This window comes from Saccopteryx leptura, chromosome 6 (assembly GCF_036850995.1).
Source record: "Saccopteryx leptura isolate mSacLep1 chromosome 6, mSacLep1_pri_phased_curated, whole genome shotgun sequence".
NCBI classification, from domain to species: Eukaryota; Metazoa; Chordata; class Mammalia; order Chiroptera; family Emballonuridae; genus Saccopteryx; species Saccopteryx leptura.
In genome coordinates this window covers 163,839,003-163,855,401 of record NC_089508.1, presented here as the reverse complement: position 1 = coordinate 163,855,401, position 16,399 = coordinate 163,839,003, and the positions used below count along the sequence as shown (strand labels likewise).

General features: G+C 42.8%; 1 protein-coding gene and 1 non-coding gene across 3 annotated transcripts in view; one reads left to right on the top strand and one right to left on the bottom strand.

Annotated features, from left to right (window-relative positions):
* Positions 1-16,399, top strand: part of DIAPH1 (diaphanous related formin 1) — a 98,541-nt gene that overhangs the window by 26,822 nt on the left and 55,320 nt on the right. The window contains exons 2-12 of one of the 2 annotated variants that reach the window (XM_066344672.1): positions 3,423-3,449; positions 4,658-4,813; positions 8,543-8,644; positions 8,997-9,127; positions 9,321-9,407; positions 10,203-10,266; positions 11,725-11,864; positions 13,584-13,692; positions 14,147-14,257; positions 14,431-14,549; positions 15,188-15,304. In XM_066344672.1, coding sequence (XP_066200769.1) covers positions 3,423-3,449; positions 4,658-4,813; positions 8,543-8,644; positions 8,997-9,127; positions 9,321-9,407; positions 10,203-10,266; positions 11,725-11,864; positions 13,584-13,692; positions 14,147-14,257; positions 14,431-14,549; positions 15,188-15,304 — 1,163 coding nt within the window. The remainder of the gene's footprint in view (positions 1-3,422; positions 3,450-4,657; positions 4,814-8,542; positions 8,645-8,996; positions 9,128-9,320; positions 9,408-10,202; positions 10,267-11,724; positions 11,865-13,583; positions 13,693-14,146; positions 14,258-14,430; positions 14,550-15,187; positions 15,305-16,399) is intronic. The other variant, XM_066344673.1, reaches the window with a different exon arrangement.
* TRNAG-GCC (transfer RNA glycine (anticodon GCC)) lies at positions 10,827-10,902 on the bottom strand. Its single transcript has one exon. It is a non-coding gene; the product is annotated as a tRNA-Gly (tRNA).

The following is a 16,399-nucleotide window of genomic DNA, read 5'->3' as shown; positions in this document are numbered from 1 at the left end:
ATGAGCTAGACCCAGCCCCTGTTGCTATGCTATGTGCAACTCCCTTAGCGAATAGGTAACCACCACATCTGCTTCTGTGTAATGCTTGCTTACTTAGAATATATAAGGAACTAGCTGTAAGCGCCAGGCGCGACTCTCATTTTGCAGTCCCTTGTGGGTACGGTGTCTCCGGACACCTTGAGAGTTCGTCCCTGCGCAGGTTAAACTTGGCTGATAAAGTAAGATCTAAACCCCTTAAGGTCTCCGATGTTTGTTCTTGTGCTTGGTGAATGCAACATTACCTATGCTGCCTCCACTCAAGAATTGTTTAGATTGTTGCTTGGTTCTAAGGGGGAGCATTCTGTGTTTGTAGAACAACGTGGTAGTCTCAGAGAAAATAAGTTTGACCTTGGCAATGACAACCTAATCTGTATACATTTAACTCATCCTTTTTCTTTTTTTTTTTTTTTTGTATTTTTCCGAAGATGGAAATGGGGAGAGACAGTCAGACAGACTGCCACATGTGCCCGACCAGGATCCACCCGGCACGCCCACCAGGGGGCGACGCTCTGCCCCTCCGGGGCGTCGCTCTGTTGTGACCAGAGCCACTCTAGCGCCTGGGGCAGAGGCCAAGGAGCCATCCCCAAGCACCCGGGCCATCTTTGCTCCAATGGAGCCTCGCTGCGGGAGGGGAAGAGAGAGACAGAGAGGAAGGAGAGGGGGAGGGGTGGAGAAGCAGATGGGCGCTTCTCCTGTGTGCCCTGGCCGGGAATCGAACCCGGGACCCCTTGCACGCCAGGCCGATGCTCTACCACTGAGCCAACTGGCCAGGGCCTAACTCATCCTTTTTGTGGCATGTGGCATGTCTGTGTGCCAGGTGACCCAGGGTGGTGACAAAAGGAACTACTAATCTCTTTGGGTATTGCTATCTCTTCCTCATCATCCTTCTGCCTTCACTGCTCAGTAAGCAACACAAACCAAGTAATGTTAAATTCCATCAATGCTGAGCAAAGTTTTTTTTTTGGTTTCAAGTGATTAGTATAAGGTCTACCAGAAAGTTCTGTCCGTTTTTGGAATAAAACAAAATACAAATTTTTCTTACCGTCAGTAAACTTTATTAAATAATATAATTGCCATTATTATTAATGATTTCTTGCCAGCATGAGGGCAATTTGTATATCCCATTTTTGAAAAATGTTTTATCTTTTGATGCGAAAAATTGAACCAGTGCTTGTTTGATATCTTCTTCATTTTTTAATTTTTTGCCCTTCAAAAAATTTTGTAAGGACAAAAACAAGTGATAGTCGGAGGGTGCTAAGTCTGGGGAATATGGTGGATGCGACAGACATGCTTCTGTAGCATTTCTTCCTTGTTGAAATTCATAAAAATTACAGGGGCGTAAATGAACTTTATCAGTAGCCATGGGTACACTATCGCTTCACACATAAGACTAACGTGAGTCAACTTTGTTTTAGTTAATTTGCTACGTCAGTATGTATACATTAAGTGATAAAAATAAAGAGGCACACATGCGCCAAATAAACATGTGCTTACTTGTTGAAACTTGTTGTGATATAAACGGACAGAACTTTCCGGTAGACCTTACACTTAGTCAGTGGAAGCTTAACCTCCTCTGGACCATGGAGGGCAAAATTAACTCTGACATGGTGAACATGACCATTGCACAGATTTTTCTTGTCCATAAAAAGATTATTAGGCTCTGGCTGGTTGGCTCAGCGGTAGTGCATCGGCCCAGCATGTGGAAGTCCTGGGTTTGATTTCCGGCCAGGGCACACAGGAGAAGCGCCCATCTGCTGCTTCTCCATCCTTCCCCCTCTCCTTCTTCTCTCTCTCATTTCTCCTCCCTCAACCAAGGCTCCATTGGAGCAAAGTTGACCTGGGTGCCAAGGACGGCTCCATGGCCTCCGCCTCAGGCACTAGAATGGCTCTGGTCGCAATGGAGCAAAGGCCCAGATGGGCAGAGCATCACCCCCTGGTGGGCATGCCGGGTAGATCCTGATTGGGTGCATGTGGAAGTCTGTCTGATTGTCTCCCCACTTCTAACTTCGGAAAAATACAAAAAAAAAAAAAGTTAGTAAAGTAGCTCTGTGGCAGGGTCAGAAGTTAAGGGAGGTGAGTCAAGAGGTATTAACTAATACTCTTCTAAGGACATTAGCAAAAAGAATATGGCTTAAAAACTAAGTAATAGAACCTAGCCTGTGGATAAAGTGGCACAGTGAATAGTGTCAACTTGGAATGCTTAGGTAGCCGGTTCAAAACCCTGGGCTTGCTCGGTCAAGCCACATGGCAATAAGCAATCAATGAACAGCTAAAGTGAAGTAAATATGAGTTACTACTTCTCACTCCACCCCACTCTCTTCTCTCTCTGTAAAATTAATAAATAAAATCTTAAAAAAAAATTTAGGTATTCAGGTGAAGAATTCTTGCTTTCCATTAACTACTCATTCAGACTTTTTGTTCTTAGTAAAGTGTAGCATGTATACAGAAGAGAACATAACACATGCAGAATAATTATAAACTGGACACCCATGTAACCGTCATCCATGTCAAGAAATAGAATGTTATAAGCACCCCAGAAGTCCCCTTGTTTCCTTTTGCAGGCACAACTTTTCCACTTAGCTCAAGTAGCCACTGTTTTGACATTTGTGGTAATCATTTCTTCTATAATTTTATATTCTAAATAAGATAATTTAGTTTTACATATTTTTAAACGCCATGTAAATTAAGGAATACATTCATTTTTATGTTTGTGAGTAGCTCTAAGTTTATTCACTTTCTCTCCACTGTACCAATATACCAGTTTATCCATTCCACTCTTGATGACTATTTGGATGGTTCTGTTTTAGATAGTATAGTGTTGCTATGAACACTCTTCTTATACATATTCTACTACATATGTATAAGTTTCTATAGGGTAGATATATAAAAATCTGTTGAGGTATAGTATATTAACTTTACTAGATAATGCCCATACTGTTCTCCCAAGTGGCCATAGCCATTTACATTGCCACCAACAGTGTTCCAGAGCTTCCGCTGCTCTGCAACCAGACAGACATGAAAATTTTTGCCAATCTTAGTGTGAAATGTTATCTGATTGTGGTTTTAGTTTGTATTTCCTTGTTTACCAATAAAATTGAGCATATTTCATGGGTTTATTGGGCATTGGATTCAGAGTTCTTTCAGATCTCCATCCTTTTTTTTAGCCACATGTTGGTGACCTTAAAACTCTTCCTGCCCCTCATTTAAGGGAATGTGCTAAGGAATAGTTTGGCAGAAATCTTTTAGCTTGTGGGAGGTAACTTAGATCCTTTCAACTCATTTTCTCTTCTTTTTTTCTCCAAGCCATCTGGTGTTTGGGAGGTTTCCTGATAGTTCACTGATCTCTCTTCTCTTTCTCCTCCCTTCTTTTTCCTGTTTCCTAGACTCTGAAGCGGCTCATGGCAGATGAGGTAAGGAAATATTGCTGAGCATGTGCATGTTCTAGCTCATTTTCCACACTTTGGTATTTACACATTACTTTAACTTTGATTTTTAATAACTTATAATTGTGGTTTAAGCTCTGTTCTCAGAGCATCCCAAAGCTTTCTCCTAACTCTTGGGTCTGTTTGGCCCATTGCATGCATTTCCCTGGCACATTCATTGGCCCCCAAGGATAGGTGCTTTCTTTAAACTCCAAGCTGACTTGCCTGACCTGTGGTGGTGCAGTGGATAGAACGTCAACTTGAAATGCTAAGGTCGCCAGTTGGAAATTCTGGGCTTGCCCGGTCAAGGGTCATATGAGAAGCAACTACTACAAGTTGCTTTCCCCGCCCCCCTGCTTCTGTCTCTATCTAAAATCAGTTAACAAAATCTTTAAAAAAAATAAACTCCAAGCTAACTTGCAGTCTGGATGCCACTCATATCACTTGAAGCTCCATAATGCTTGCCGATATTTACTATGAATTTCAAATAGGCAAAGCTGGTAAGCTGCAGCTTATCAGTGGCTCTTTTTTGTTTGAGCATCTATCTCTGCTTGGGGTTTGAGGAATAGTTTATGAGCATTTTGTTGGCAGAGAAATGGTGTATATACCCTTGAAGTACACTGTATTCTTTGCAAAGGCGATTTTGAAGAATATATATTGAACTTTTGCTGCCTACGTAAGACAAATGCTAGGACAGGTTCAGAAGAAAGAAAACGGAGTGGTTCCTGGTTTTAAGGCATTTATTCATTTATTTTCTGACATATCTATTGTAATCTATAGTCATATTTACCCCTTGAATGAAGGGATCTTCTGAGGGCCTGGCCAGGTTTATTATGGGATAGTTAGAAGGAAACAAAGGGCATTTTATTGAGATAGCTCAGTACATGAGATGCTTTCAGTGCTCTGCTGCTAGAAATGGCAGGGAAATTCAAGAACAAAGTTTTCTCTTTTTAGAGAGGTTCCAAATCTTAATATTCCAGTCCTTTTGTTTTTGGGTAAAGTTGAGAGCTCAGTATCAGTGTCTTAAATTAGATAGGAAGAAGACTGTTTTCTTCTCTTCCTGTCAGAAGAGTCTTGAACTGCCCCAAATCAGAGGAAACATGCATGTGTGAGAAGCTCCAGGGCTGGCTATTTCGTGTGTGGTTTGTTGTGTATATGAAAATGGATCAGTGCTAATACTTTTTTCTCTTTCTCAGCTGGAGAGATTTACCAGTATGAGAATTAAGAAGGAGAAAGAAAAATCCAATTCTGCTCATAGAAATTCTTCTGCAGCGTATGGTGATGATTCCACGGCACAGTCATTGCAAGATATTCCAGATGAGCAAGTTTTAGCACTCTTTGAACAGATGCTGGTAAGTTTCCCACCCCAAAATGTTGTTTCTTTCTGAAAATGCATTTGTGGGCATGATGGGTCCTTTTGTGTGCACAGTGCCCCTAACTAGCCCTTAATTATAAAGAACTCCAGGCTTAACAGGGAACTTCTTTTTTTTTTCTTTTTCTTTTTTTATGAAGTTAGAAGCAGGGAGGCAGTCAGAGTCCCGCATGCGCCCGACCAGGATCCACCTGGCATGCCCATTGGGCGGCGATGCTTTGCCCATCTGGGGCATTGCTTCCCTGCGACTGGAGCCATTCTAGCACCTGAGGCTGAGGCCATGGAGCCTTCATCATCGCCCAGGTCAACTTTGCTCCAATGGAGCCTTGGCTGCGGGAGGGGAAGAAAAAGACAGAGAGGAAGGAGAGGGGCAAGGGTGGAGAAGCAGATGGGCGCTTCCGTGTGCCCTGACTGGGAATCGAACCCGGCACTTCCACACGCCAGTCCAATGCTCTACCACTGAGCCAACTGGCCAGAGCCAACAGGGTACTTCTTAATAGCAGTGCCGTTAACAAAGGGACTAAATATACAAGCACCAGTACATAAGATTGTAATCTGTGAGTTAGGCTTGGAAATGTCTGATCACTAACTACCTTGTTAATGTCCTTCTGCCCAGCAGCACTTTAGCCACAAGGACGTGGGGTGCGTGGAGCAACTCATGTGGTAGTGTAGAGATTTGGATTAGCCAGATTAGATAAAGTGTGGAAACTTTCACAGTGAACTTTGTACAAAGAAGAAACTGAGGAATGGAAAGGCATCATTTGCTCAAGGTCTGGATAGGGAATTCTGATGCTGTGATCACTAGAAGACCTTTAAAGATTATCGCTGAAGTCATTTGAGCAATGACATATACACAGATGTGGCTTACTTTGCTGTTCTTTTATGATCATTGGGTGAGGGACATTCAGTGAATGCCCATTAGTGATAAGTCTTGGAAAGTTTTGAGTACATGCCTATAGGTTTCATAAGACCTGTCTATTGCCTGGATATATGATTTCCAATTCAAGAAGAGACTAGTGCAGGCCTGACTTAATTAAAAGTGTGGCTTAAACTCCTGAATGCAGGACCTGGTCTGTAGTAAACACTCAGCCAGCACTACTGTTACTTTTCACTGAAGCTTTTAGCTTGTCTCTTAGTAATCCAAGTACATCTAGAGTTTAAGAGTGTGATCTATCAAGACAACACCTTGGCCTTGGGTTACGCATTTAGATGGCTTTAGGGCCAGAGAGGTATCGTCAAAAAGTTAAACGGACTAAATAGAAGATGACAAAAATGAAGACTGTGGTAAAATGAAGAAAGACTTTTGGCATTTTTTTTTTTTTTTCCCTACAGTGACACAGAGAGAGAGAGGGATAGATAGGGACAGACCGACAGGAACGAGAGAGATGAAAAGCATCAATCACCAGCTTCTCGCTGCGACACCCCAGTCCTTCATTGACCACCTCCTCACACATGCCCCGACTGTGGGGCTACAGCAGACCGAGCAACCCCCTGCTTGAGCCAGCGACCCTGGGTCCAAGCTGGTGAGCCTTTGCTCAAACCAGATGAGCCTGCGCCCAACCCGGCGACCTTGGGGTCTCGAACCAGGGTCCTCCGCATCCCAGTCTGACGCTCCATCCACCACGCCACCACCCGGCCAGGCGACTTTTGGCATTTTTGTTAGTTCCAGTAGATTTTGCAGCACTCCTGTTGGGAATACTAGCCCAGTAGTGCCATATATCTCTACTTTGCAAAAGAAGCCAGAAATCTGTAATTTAGAACAGTAATTCTTTAAGAGCATCAAATATAGGCCCTGGCCGGTTGGCTCAGTGGTAGATTGTCTGCCTGGCGTGTGGAAGTCCTGAGTTTGATTCTTGATGAGGGCACACAGGAGAGGCAACCATCTGCTTCTCCACCCCTCCCCCTTCTCTCTCTCTCTCTCTTTCTCTCTTTATCTCTCTCTCTTTCTCTGCTACAGCTATGGCTCAAGCTGATTGAGCTTGGCCCCGGGCACTGAGGATGGCTTCATGGCTTCTGCCTCAGGCGCTAAGATGGCTGGGTTGCAAGCAAGGGAGCAGTTGTCCCAGATGGGCAGAACACCGTCCCCTAGTGGGCTTACTGGGTGGATCCTAGTTGGGTGCATGCCAGTCTGTCTCTGCCTCCCTGCCTCTCATATAAAAAAAAAAAGAATATCAAATATCATACCAATGTTTAGATTTCCCCAGTGAGGTCATTTTTAAAAAAAATAATTTTTTTATTCAAATCACAATTTTTTAAAAATTTATTTATTTAATTTTACAGAGACACAGAGAGAGTCAGAGAGAGGGATAGACAGGGACAGACAGACAGGAACAGAGAGAGATGAGAAGCATCAATCATCAGTTTTTCGTTGTGACACCTTAGTTGTTCATTGATTGCTTTCTCATATGTGCCTTGACCGTGGGGCTACAGCTGACCAAAGTAACCCCTTGCTTGAGCTTTTTTTTTTTTTTTTTTTTTTTTTTGCTCAAACCAGATGAGCCCGTGCCCAAGCTGGAGACCTCGGGGTCTCGAACCTGGGTCCTCTGCATCCCAGTCCGATGCTCTATCCACTGCCCCACCGCCTGGTCAGGTTCAAATCACAATTTAATACAGAGTCCATCGTACCTAATATTCCCATAAATTTCATTTAATCTGTAAGTTTTCCTATAGAAACAGTTTGACTTGTAGAGTTTCCCACAATCTCAGATTTGATAATTACATTTCTTGATGCTAGAAATTTATATTTTTATTTGAAGTTTCCCAAATTTAAAATGTTGAGCCTAAACAAACTAAACATAGTTATCTTTGGGTCTTATTCAACCTGAGGGCCAGCAGTTTGCAATTTTTGTGCTCAATTCACCTGTAAAATGAGGGCAAAAGCACCAGGGATTGAGTCAGAAAAACGTCAAATTATTATTGCTGTTTGGGGGCTGGGTTTCCTACATACACACACACACACACACACACACACACACACACACACACACACACACACACATGCATACACACTCACACACACACTACACCAAGAAGAAATAGATTATACCCATTTTCCCCTATGTTTCCTCATTTCAAATACTATTCTGGACTTTTTAAGGTTAGACTTGTGCTCCCTGAGGTGCTGGGCTCAGACACATGGTTATACATGCAATAGGCTCAAGCAGAGCTTTTCTCCCAATAACACATTCCAGGTTATATCTGTTGAGGGGCTGTATATCGCAGTGTCCAGTTCCGTCTTCATGGGAAAGGAGCTCGTACGGGGACTGAGTTAACCAGGGGTAATGGGTGTTTAGGCCCAGAGTGCTGCAGACTTTGCTGGTGTTTGGATGGTGTCAGTCACTCAGTACTACAGTCTGCGGGGATTAGTAAGGTCTATCCTAAGCACACAAAAAAAATATGTGTGCTTTTCTTTCAGTCATACAAAACAAAATTTTCATCTATATTGAATCCATTTTTGTTAGGAAAACTGATAAGTGTATATGTATAAAAATGTCTGCAAAGATCTATACTAAAATGTTAACCAAATATGTCCCTGAGGAATTTTCATTATCTGTAATAGCTTAAATCTCTAAGGATCAGGAAAACTGATTTATTCAGTAAGGATTTAATGTGTTCAACTCTTCACTATGTATACAAAATATTAAACACTGAATACTTGTAAAGAACTCGAGGCAATTTTGTTTTTTCCTTTTTTTCCTTCCTCTGCTAGCTGGATATGAACCTGAATGAGGAGAAACAGCAGCCTTTGAGGGAGAAGGACATTATCATCAAGCGTGAGATGGTGTCCCAGTACCTGCACACGTCCAAGGCTGTGAGTTCTGGGGCAGGTACCCGTGGCATGGGAGACTGTGCCCCTATCTTACACGTGTTTGTTTTGCCAATTTCTTAGAGTGTTTAATGTCGACATCAGTTCTATTTCACTTTGTTATGTGAGTTTACTCATTTAACACTTTCACTTAAATTATCATTCTCACATACATTTTGTCTGACTCAGTTTTCATGAAGTGTATATGGGGGATGGGATGGGACATTGTGAGCCTCACATAGTTTGGTGATATGTATGATGGGTATCTGCCTTGATATTATTTGAACCGTATTGACTAATAGTAGTCCCGTTTATGACTGGGCCCAGGTTTACTGAGTCTCTCTGTGCTCCTGTCTAGGGCATGAGCCAGAAGGAGAGCTCTCGGTCTGCCATGATGTACATTCAGGAGTTGAGATCAGGCCTGCGGGATATGGCTCTGCTCAGCTGCCTGGAGTCCCTGCGTGTCTCCCTCAACAACAACCCTGTCAGGTGAGGATTCTGAGGTGGTATCGAGAGGTAGAGCCCAGGGTGAGAGTTCACCGGTGGGGACTGAAGACCCAAGGAGTCAGGGAAATGTGAGAATGTTCTGGATTGGGAATAAGGAGTTGCCAGGATAAGCTTTGTTTTGTACAGATATATTTATTGATTTGACTTAATATTGCATTGTCTCTGTTTCTTACAGCTGGGTGCAAACATTCGGTGCTGAGGGGCTGGCCTCCTTATTAGACATCCTTAAACGACTCCACGATGAGAAAGAAGAGACTCCTGGGTAATGACTTGTGAGGAATTGGCTTTAAAGGAGAAAATAGCAGTTAAATGTAAAGTTGTGGACTAGGGGAATATGTTGTTAGCTGAGAATGGGTTTATTGTGTGGGTGACTAGAGGATGGATGATGGTTATAGATCTAGGAAAGGGAGGAAGAACTTAAACTTCATGGTGAATAACACAGGATATATATACCACATAGGAGTATGAGTCTCCCAGCATATCTAATCGGAAATAGGGTCTAATTTAGTCCAGAGCTCTCCGTGATCTGATCCAGGTCATATCCTATTTGAAAGTCTTATAGCACACTTCATCAGTTTGGAACTAGCTTTATGACAGTCTCCAGGGTTAGAGTAATTTTGGGGATACTTGGACTATCAGCTCCCTTGAAGCCAGCCTGACCCAAAGCAATTGCTTTACTTCGTGGAATCTTTCCAGAACAAAACACAGGGCCTGTACCTCCTGAGTGGACAGACTTCCAGCCTTTGAAGTAGTGAGGCAAGCAGTAAGAGCTGGAATGTTATCCTGATAGAATTTAGCACTTAGGAGCCTAGAGGGAATTAATGGGAAGATTTTAATGCAATACTAAGTCTTGGGTTTTGAGAGGATTAACCAAAAGTCTTTGATGGTGGGGATCCTTCAGCTACCTGTTTTTGCCAGTGTTTCAGGCAAAGTGCTGTGGGCTAGAATGTATTCACCTAGTTGGGGATGTTTCTGAGACCCTTGTTTGCAAGACTGAAAAGTCAGATGGGAGAAAGGTATAGAATAAAGGGACTTCAGTGATTATGTCTTCGTGCAGGAGCTACGACAGCCGTAACAAGCATGAGATCATTCGCTGCTTGAAAGCTTTTATGAACAACAAGGTGAGATTTTTCCCATTTTCATTCCAACCCCATCCTGACCCCTATTCTCTTTCTTCTATTGACAAACTCCAAAAAGGACCTAGGAATATGAGGTTCAAGCTTCTTGCTTTCCCTTTTAGTATTCTAACTTTTTGATTGCCACATATACATGCTTCTATGGCTCATTTTTCTCCAGTTCTAATGTCTGTTTTCAGAGAACAGACTCAATTTTCTTTCTCCTTTTCTAGTTTCATTTGCTATTTTTTTTTTTTTTTTTGTATTTTTCTGAAGTTGCAAACGGGGAGAGACAGACAGACTCCCGCATGTGCCCGACCAGGATCCACCCGGCATGTCCACCAGGGGGCGACGCTCTGCCCACCAGGGGGCGATGCTCTGCCCCTCTGGGGCGTCGCTCCGTTGCGACCAGAGCCACTCTAGCGCCTGGGGCAGAGGCCAAGGAGCCATCCCCAGTGCCCGGGCCATCTTTGCTCCAATGGAGCATCAGCTGCAGGAGGGGAAGAGAGAGACAGAGAGGAAGGAGAGGGGGAGGGGTGGAGAAGCAGATGGGCACCTCTCCTGTGCGCCCTGGCCGGGAATCGAACCCGGGACCTCTGCACGGCAGGCCGACGCTCTACCATTGAGCCAACAGGCCAGGGCCTCATTTGCTAATTTTTGAATTTCCTGATTTGTAGTTATTGTTTTTGAAAGGTTTATGTTTAGTTTTTTTCACAGACTATTCCTACCATAGAACCTTTTTTTTTTAACCCAGGGAGCAAATCTATATTTCTCTCACTGTTTAATTTTGTTGTAATGAACTTACTCCATTGGGTCAGTTGGGCATTAAAAAGAAACAAGAATCCAAGATTTTTGATGTTATGTGTCAGAGAAAATTATTTTGCTATGCTCATTTCTGTTTAGCTCTACTGGGAAAAGTATCCTACCCCTATATTAGTTTGCTAGGGCTGCTGTGTACTACAAATTGGGTGTCTTAAACAACAGAATTTACTGTCTCACAGTTTTGGAGGCTATTAAGTCTAAGATCAAGACGTCAGCAGGGATGGTTCCTTCTGAAGGCTGTGAGGGCGAGTGTGTTCCAGGCCTCTCTCCGGGCTTCCGGTGGCTTGCTGGCAATCTTTGGCCTTCCTTGACTTGTAGATGCATCACCCCTCTCTCCGCCTTCGTGTTCACATGGCATCCTCCCTGTGTGCGTGTCTGTGTCCACATTTCCCTTCTTTATAAGGACAGTAGTCATTGGATTATGGCCCACTCTACTCTAATATCACTTTGTTGTAATAACTAATTACATTTGCCAGTGAACCTATGTTCAGATAAAGTCACATTCTGAGGCGCTAGGAGCTAAAACTTCAGTGTGTGAATTTTGGGAGGAAACATCACCATTCAACCCATAATGACTCCTAAACTTGTCCTGGGTTAGATGCTCTCATGTTTAAACCTCCCTTCTCTGTTCTTGTCCTACAGTTTGGAATCAAGACCATGCTAGACACAGAGGAAGGAATTCTGCTGCTGGTCAGAGCCATGGACCCTGCCGTCCCCAACATGATGATTGATGCAGCTAAGCTGCTTTCTGCCCTTTGTATCTTACCACAGCCAGAGGACATGTATGTGACTGGAATTACTCTCTTCTCCATTCTTCTCTTACCATCTTCCATAGTCTAGAGGAAAATTGAGTTGCTTAGGTGGCCTCTTGGTCTTAAGTACAGAGTAAGACTATTTCTTCCCAGATGTGACCACCATGAATCTTAGTATTTAAGAAAGATCGTTAGGTGATGGGGGCTCTCAGGAGTGTACCACTGATTCTTAGAGGTATAGTTGGATAGCTCCGAGACCTCCATTAGGACAAGGGTTTATTTTCCCATTTCAAAAAATTCAGAAGCAACACAACATTATTTTTAAAATGCAAATAATTCAAAAGTATATGAAGTAAAATTTAACAGCCTCATGCCTTTGGCAAATCCTGTTCTGCAGAGATAACCACTGTTAATGACTTCATACAGTCTCATAGATATGTTTCTAGCACAAATATATTGCATTTCCTAGATTCTAAGATATGTCACTCCAAAAGATGATATTCTAGAACTAAGGAAAGATGGTATATGCCTAAAAAATCAATCACTTGTTTAGGATAGATTTTTTATTTTTGGAGGGGTTTAACAAAAGCTAAATCATACCATTTATTCTTTTCTGCTTTTTAAAAATTTAACATTAGGTCTTAGACATCCTTTTATGTCAACATTTATACATATCTTGAGTGGCTATTCAGCATTTCATACTCTGTGTGTCCCATAACTTATTTAACAATTCTCCCATTGCTATACTTTCAGGTAGAGCTTTTTTCTTTTGAGCATATCTGCTCTTGCTCTAGGTGATAAGAATTTTTACTGTTACAGAGATGCCACAGTGAACATCCTTGTACATATATTCTTTTATATTTATGCATTTATGTTCACTAGATTTCTAGAAGTGTGCCAAATGGTATGTGTATTCAGAATTGGTAATATTAAATGCCCCTCCAATAGTTGTACCAATTTATGTATTGGATTTTTAAAGTTGTTTCATACTACTTTATTTAGGGGGTTCCATTTTCACTCCTCAATAGATTTAATGTATTTCTCTCATGTTTCTTCACACATTAGTTCATCTAGTTCTGAAGGGTCAGTCAGTGTCATCTTGGTCAGCCAGCCATCTTCATGACAAGATTTGTTGACAAGTCCTGGGTTTTCTGCAAGAGTTTCATTCGTCTTTGTTACGTCTCCCAATAGAGGAGAACAGAGCTACTAGTAGCTTTCAGACTTTCCAAAGCACCAAACTCATCTTGTTTGTTCAATTTTGTCCCAATTTCAGGCAGACGACAGTAAATAACAGCTCCCAAAACTTCCTGTGCAAAATTGCTGATTCCCACTATTCTACACAATTCCTTTTTCTGTTGTTATCCACTTATGTTTCTCTGTGAATTTACCCACTGAGAGCAGGTTAGGGCTGGTGTGCAGTGTTTGGATGGTGCCTGCCCTCAAGCCACACAACTCCCGGCCAGTGAGCAAAGTTGTACCAATTTATACTTTATAGAACAAGGGTCTTAATTTGGTACTATAGATAGTATAAGGATGGGTTTTAAGGCACATTTTTCTGAGGAGATGATCTTTAGCTTTCAGCACATTGTGGCCCCTGTTCTAGATGATGAGAGGAATAATGTGAGAAATCCAGAACACTAATGATGTTCTATTTCCTAACTGATCGGCATCCCTGTGTAATCTACCTGCTATGTACATCTGTGTCAGAGCACCTGGGCAGTTCTCTCCCGTTTCTTTTCTCCTGGGCAGGAATGAGAGGGTTTTGGAGGCAATGACAGAAAGAGCTGAGATGGATGAAATGGAACGTTTCCAACCACTGTTGGATGGATTAAAAAGTGGGACCTCCATTGCACTCAAGGCATGTATATCCCCTGAACCTGGACCCCAGAGTCGAATTCAACATGGAAAGACTTAAATTCATTTGACCTTTTAATAGAGCATAGGGAATGCTTCCCAACTATATATTTTATATTATAGAATTTATCAGGAGGAGAAAGTGGTTATCCTCTCCAAGAAGGCAAAGAAAGAACTGTTCTTCATTATGAGATGAGAAAAAGGCATGATATCTCTTTACGAGTTAGGAAATCCAAAGTCTAGAACAAAGCATACTATCAAATCCTTGAACTTGTTCAGATCACTGAGCTCTCCAATCTGCTTAAACCAGGTCTTATTGCTCGAGCAGGAAGTCCTTCTTGTAGTCTTGTAGTGCATTTCCTAGGTTGTATTTGGGGTCGTCAGAAGGCATGGAAAGAGAAAGGAATCTTGATATCCAGGAGTTAAGTGAAATAACTGCTTACTTTTTTTTATTTTAGGTGGGATGCCTACAACTGATCAATGCTCTCATCACACCAGCTGAAGAACTTGACTTCCGAGTTCATATCCGAAGTGAACTGATGCGCTTGGGGCTGCATCAGGTGTTGCAGGTGAGATGTAGCCCTTCATCGAAAAGTCTGGGCTGATTCCTTCCTCCCCTTATAGCCCAGTCATCCCAGGGATACCTGTGGTTTTCAATTTAAAAACCAGATTGTAAAGCTTGGATTTCTAGCCAGCATAAGACACTTCTGGGTTCCCTGACTTTTGTTATTGTCATGGATAGGAACTTCGGGAGATTGACAATGACGATATGAGAGTGCAGCTAAATGTGTTTGATGAGCAAGGGGATGAAGATTCCTTTGACTTGAAGGGACGGCTGGATGACATTCGAATGGAGATGGAATATCCTTTCACTGACTGGGTCATTCAGAAGGCATTCAGTGGTAGCTCCCTTCATGGAATGGTGTAGGGGTGATGACATTAGCCTGTGTGTCTTCTTGGTAGATAGGACAGGTGTCTGTTGATTGTTGTTAGATTATTTACCTCACCTTGGACCAGGGGAGTTGAGAAAGGTGATCTGAGGGTTGTTTAGCATGGAAACAGCCCTCACAATTAGTATAGACCTCCTAGAACACGATCGTTTAGCTTACTAAGATGTAGAGTTGGTTTTTAGAGATCACACACAAGTCAGGGAGTGGGTTATAATTTGCTGGCTTGTATATATTCCTAAGACTGATACACAGAGGAATTTGGTTTCCTACTGACATTTGCCACAGTGACTGAGGCAGTTATCTTTTAGTTTCTGTCTACTAATTGATCTTCAAGCCAAATACTAGCAATCCTCTGTCTCTGTATAGTACCACCAACTCACTAGTCCCTTTGCTAAAAGAGGTTTATAGAGCTTAAAGGTTTGGGCAATATTTACAGGAAGAACAGCTTTTAGAATAGAAGAACATCTTGCTTCTTTTCCCAAGAGCTGGGCAAGCCACCTGTCACGGCATCTAAATATGTGCTTTCCTTAGCTTCTTCCCCTTTTCCACTGACTTCAGTGAAGTCTTCCAGATTCTCCTAAACACAGTGAAGGACTCAAAGGCAGAGCCACACTTCCTGTCCATTCTGCAGCACCTGCTCTTGGTCCGAAATGACTATGATGCCAGGTAAGACCGTTTACCTATGGGAAGTTTTGAATTTCAGCCTAAGTGGAAAGAGCAAAATCCTTAAGTTCAAAGATTGTCTGTAGCCCTGGCCGGTTGGCTCAGTGGTAGAGCGTCGGCCTAGCGTGCAGGAGTCCTGGGTTCGATTCCCAGCCAGGGCACACAGGAAAAGTGCCCGTCTGCTTCTCCACCCCTCCCCCTCTCCTTCCTCTCTGTCTCTTTCTTCCCCTCCCACAGCCAAGGCTCCATTGGAGCAAAGTTGGCCCGGATGCTGGGAATGGCTCTGTGGCCTCTGCCTCAGGCGCTAGAATAGTTCTGGTTGCAACAGAGCATCGCCCCCTGGTGGGCATGCCAGGTGGATCCCGGTTGGGTGCATGCGGGAGTCTGTCTGCCTCCCCGTTTCCAACTTCAGAAAAAACAAACAAACAAAAAAAGATTGTCTGTAAAGGGGGAAAGAACAGTCACGGATTAGGTTTCATTTTTAGTTATAGTTTTAAAGGGAGTTGTCAGGGGTCCCTTTGATCCATCTGAAAGGTTTCACTGTAGAGAAGGTCAGTGTATAAGTGAAATGACCTTCCTTTTTTGGAGGGAGATAGTAGGGTGGAATGAAGATGATAAAAAAGGGAGGTAAATTTAAAGTTCTTTCAGGTTTCCTGAAAGTAGAGGTTTGGCAATAGTACCATCCATCACAGGAAGGGTCAAGCCTGAGATTTTAGATGGGAAGGGATTGGCACTAGGAGGCAGATGGCAAGAAATTTTAATTATCTGAAGTAGATGGGGTAGCTGATGTGGAAGAGGGGTTTCTTAGCATGGCAGTGATACTTCTGTTAATTTTATTTATTTATTTATTTATTTATTTATTTATGTTTTTTACAGAGGCAGAGATAGACAGGGACAGACAGACAGGAACGGAGAGAGATGAGAAGCATCAATCATCAGTTTCTCGTTGCGTGTTGCGACTTCTTAGTTGTTCATTGATTGCTTTCTCACATGTGCCTTGACCGTGGGCCTTCAGCAGACTGAGTAACCCCCTGCTGGAGCCAGCGACCTTGGGTCCAAGCTGGTGAGCTCTTTGCTCAAGCCAGATGAGCCCGCGCT